Source organism: Eimeria mitis, genomic scaffold (assembly GCF_000499745.2).
Source record: "Eimeria mitis Houghton genomic scaffold, Emh_scaff1307, whole genome shotgun sequence".
NCBI classification, from domain to species: domain Eukaryota; phylum Apicomplexa; class Conoidasida; order Eucoccidiorida; family Eimeriidae; genus Eimeria; species Eimeria mitis.
Window position 1 is genome coordinate 9,464 of NW_013568693.1, and position 1,772 is coordinate 11,235.

General features: G+C 53.8%; 1 protein-coding gene across 1 annotated transcript in view; it reads left to right on the forward strand.

Annotated features, from left to right (window-relative positions):
* Positions 1-669: 669 nt before the first annotated feature.
* The window catches only part of EMH_0034260 (uncharacterized protein), a gene marked incomplete at both ends in the record, with an annotated part of 1,882 nt that continues 779 nt past the window's right edge, over positions 670-1,772 (forward strand). Inside the window, 2 exons of the mRNA XM_013494851.1 lie at positions 670-1,029; positions 1,580-1,670. Coding sequence (XP_013350305.1) covers positions 670-1,029; positions 1,580-1,670 — 451 coding nt within the window. The remainder of the gene's footprint in view (positions 1,030-1,579; positions 1,671-1,772) is intronic.

The following is a 1,772-nucleotide window of genomic DNA, read 5'->3' on the forward strand; positions in this document are numbered from 1 at the left end:
GCTGCTGCTGCTGCTGCTGCTGCTGATGCTGCTGCTGGTGCTGCTGCTGATGCTGCTGGTGGTGGTGGTGCTGCTGCTGCTGGTGCGGCGTTGCCTGCTGATATAGATGCCTCATGTATTTCTGCTGCTGCTGGGTTTTTGTTGCTCTTCATTTTGTTGCTGTTGCGGTGCTTTATGATGGTGGTGCAGCAGCTGCTGCTGTTGGTGTTGCTGCTGCTCGTGCTGCTGTTGTTGCTGCTGCAATAGTGCTGCTGCTGCTCGTGCATCTAGACCACCCTATTCCGCAGCTGCTGCTGCTGCTGCTGTTGCTGCTGCTGCTGCTGCCCGCAATGCTGATGCATCTATCGTTGCAGCAGCACCTGCTGCTGCAGCTCCTTCCCTTATCGCGGGTGCCTGTGTTATTCCTGCTGTGGCTGCCGCTGCTGCTGTTGCTGCGTCCGCGTGCTGCTGCTGATGTTGTGTGCTGTGTCTGCTGCTGCAACGAGAGCTCACCGCAGCAGCAGCAGCAGCAGCAGCAGTAGCAGCAGCAGCAGCAGCAGCAGCAGCAGCAGCAGTTGAACTATATGTGTGTGTGTGGGGTTTGATTAGGGCGGAGGTTATGGATAAGGGCCCCTCCCAATGGCGTATGCTGCTGCCGAAGGGTTTAGAGAAAGAGGAAGCAGNGAGGTTATGGATAAGGGCCCCTCCCAATGGCGTATGCTGCTGCCGAAGGGTTTAGAGAAAGAGGAAGCAGCAGCAGCAGCAGAAGCAGCAGCAGCAGCACCTGTTCAGCCTGAAAGACACCACCGATGGAGCACAATGGGGTTGGTGGCAGCAGCAACAGAAATGCAGATTGAGGGTGTTTCTGTGAATGTAAAGGATCTATTATCTCCTCGTGCTGCTGCTGCTGCTGCTGCTGCTTCTGCTCCTATTCCTGCTGCTGCTGCTGCTGCTACAGCTACAGAAGGAGATGCATCAACACCAGCTCCAGCAGCAGCAACAGCAGCAGCAGAAGCAGCAGGAACCAGCAGCTGCGGTCGTTGGTGTCAGGTAGAAACGCAGCAGCCCGGCTGCTGTTTAGTTAGTTTCAATACAATGTGCTACCTGCTGCAGCAGCTGCAGCAAGCAAAAACAGATGCACTCAAAGAAGCTATCATGTCGCCCACTCTCCCTATCTCCAACAGAAAAGGAGACGATATACACCAGGCGGTCCTCGTACAGGCAGAGCCCATCGTNCTCTCCCTATCTCCAACAGAAAAGGAGACGATATACACCAGGCGGTCCTCGTACAGGCAGAGCCCATCGTCCTTCAGTCTACTCTACCACTACCACAACAGGTAAGGGGTTAGGGTTTAGGGTTTAGGGTTTAGGGTTTAGGGTTTGGGGTTCGAGTGAAAGCGGCTGCTGAAACATATCTCTCGGATCTATGAAAGCATTTTAAACCCTAAACCCTAAACCCTAAACCCTAAACCCTGAACTCAAAACCCTAGGCCGTAACCCCTCAGCAGAAAATCTTGGCGGATGGAGACTGCAGGCTGTATCATCCATCGAGGGTTTAGGGTTTAGGGTTTAGGGTTTAGGGTTTAGGGTTTGTATGCAGGCTGAGGTGTATTGCGAGGTCGAGCTGTTGTCTTACACCCCATTCAAATCCTACATTGCTATTGGGGTTGCGGCAAACCCCTACCCCTCTCGTCATCTTCCTGGGCTTCTGCCGGGCTCCTGTGCTCTTATCTCCACAGGCAGGGTTTAGGGTTTAGGGTTTAGGGTTTAGGGTTTAGGGTTTAGGGTTTAGA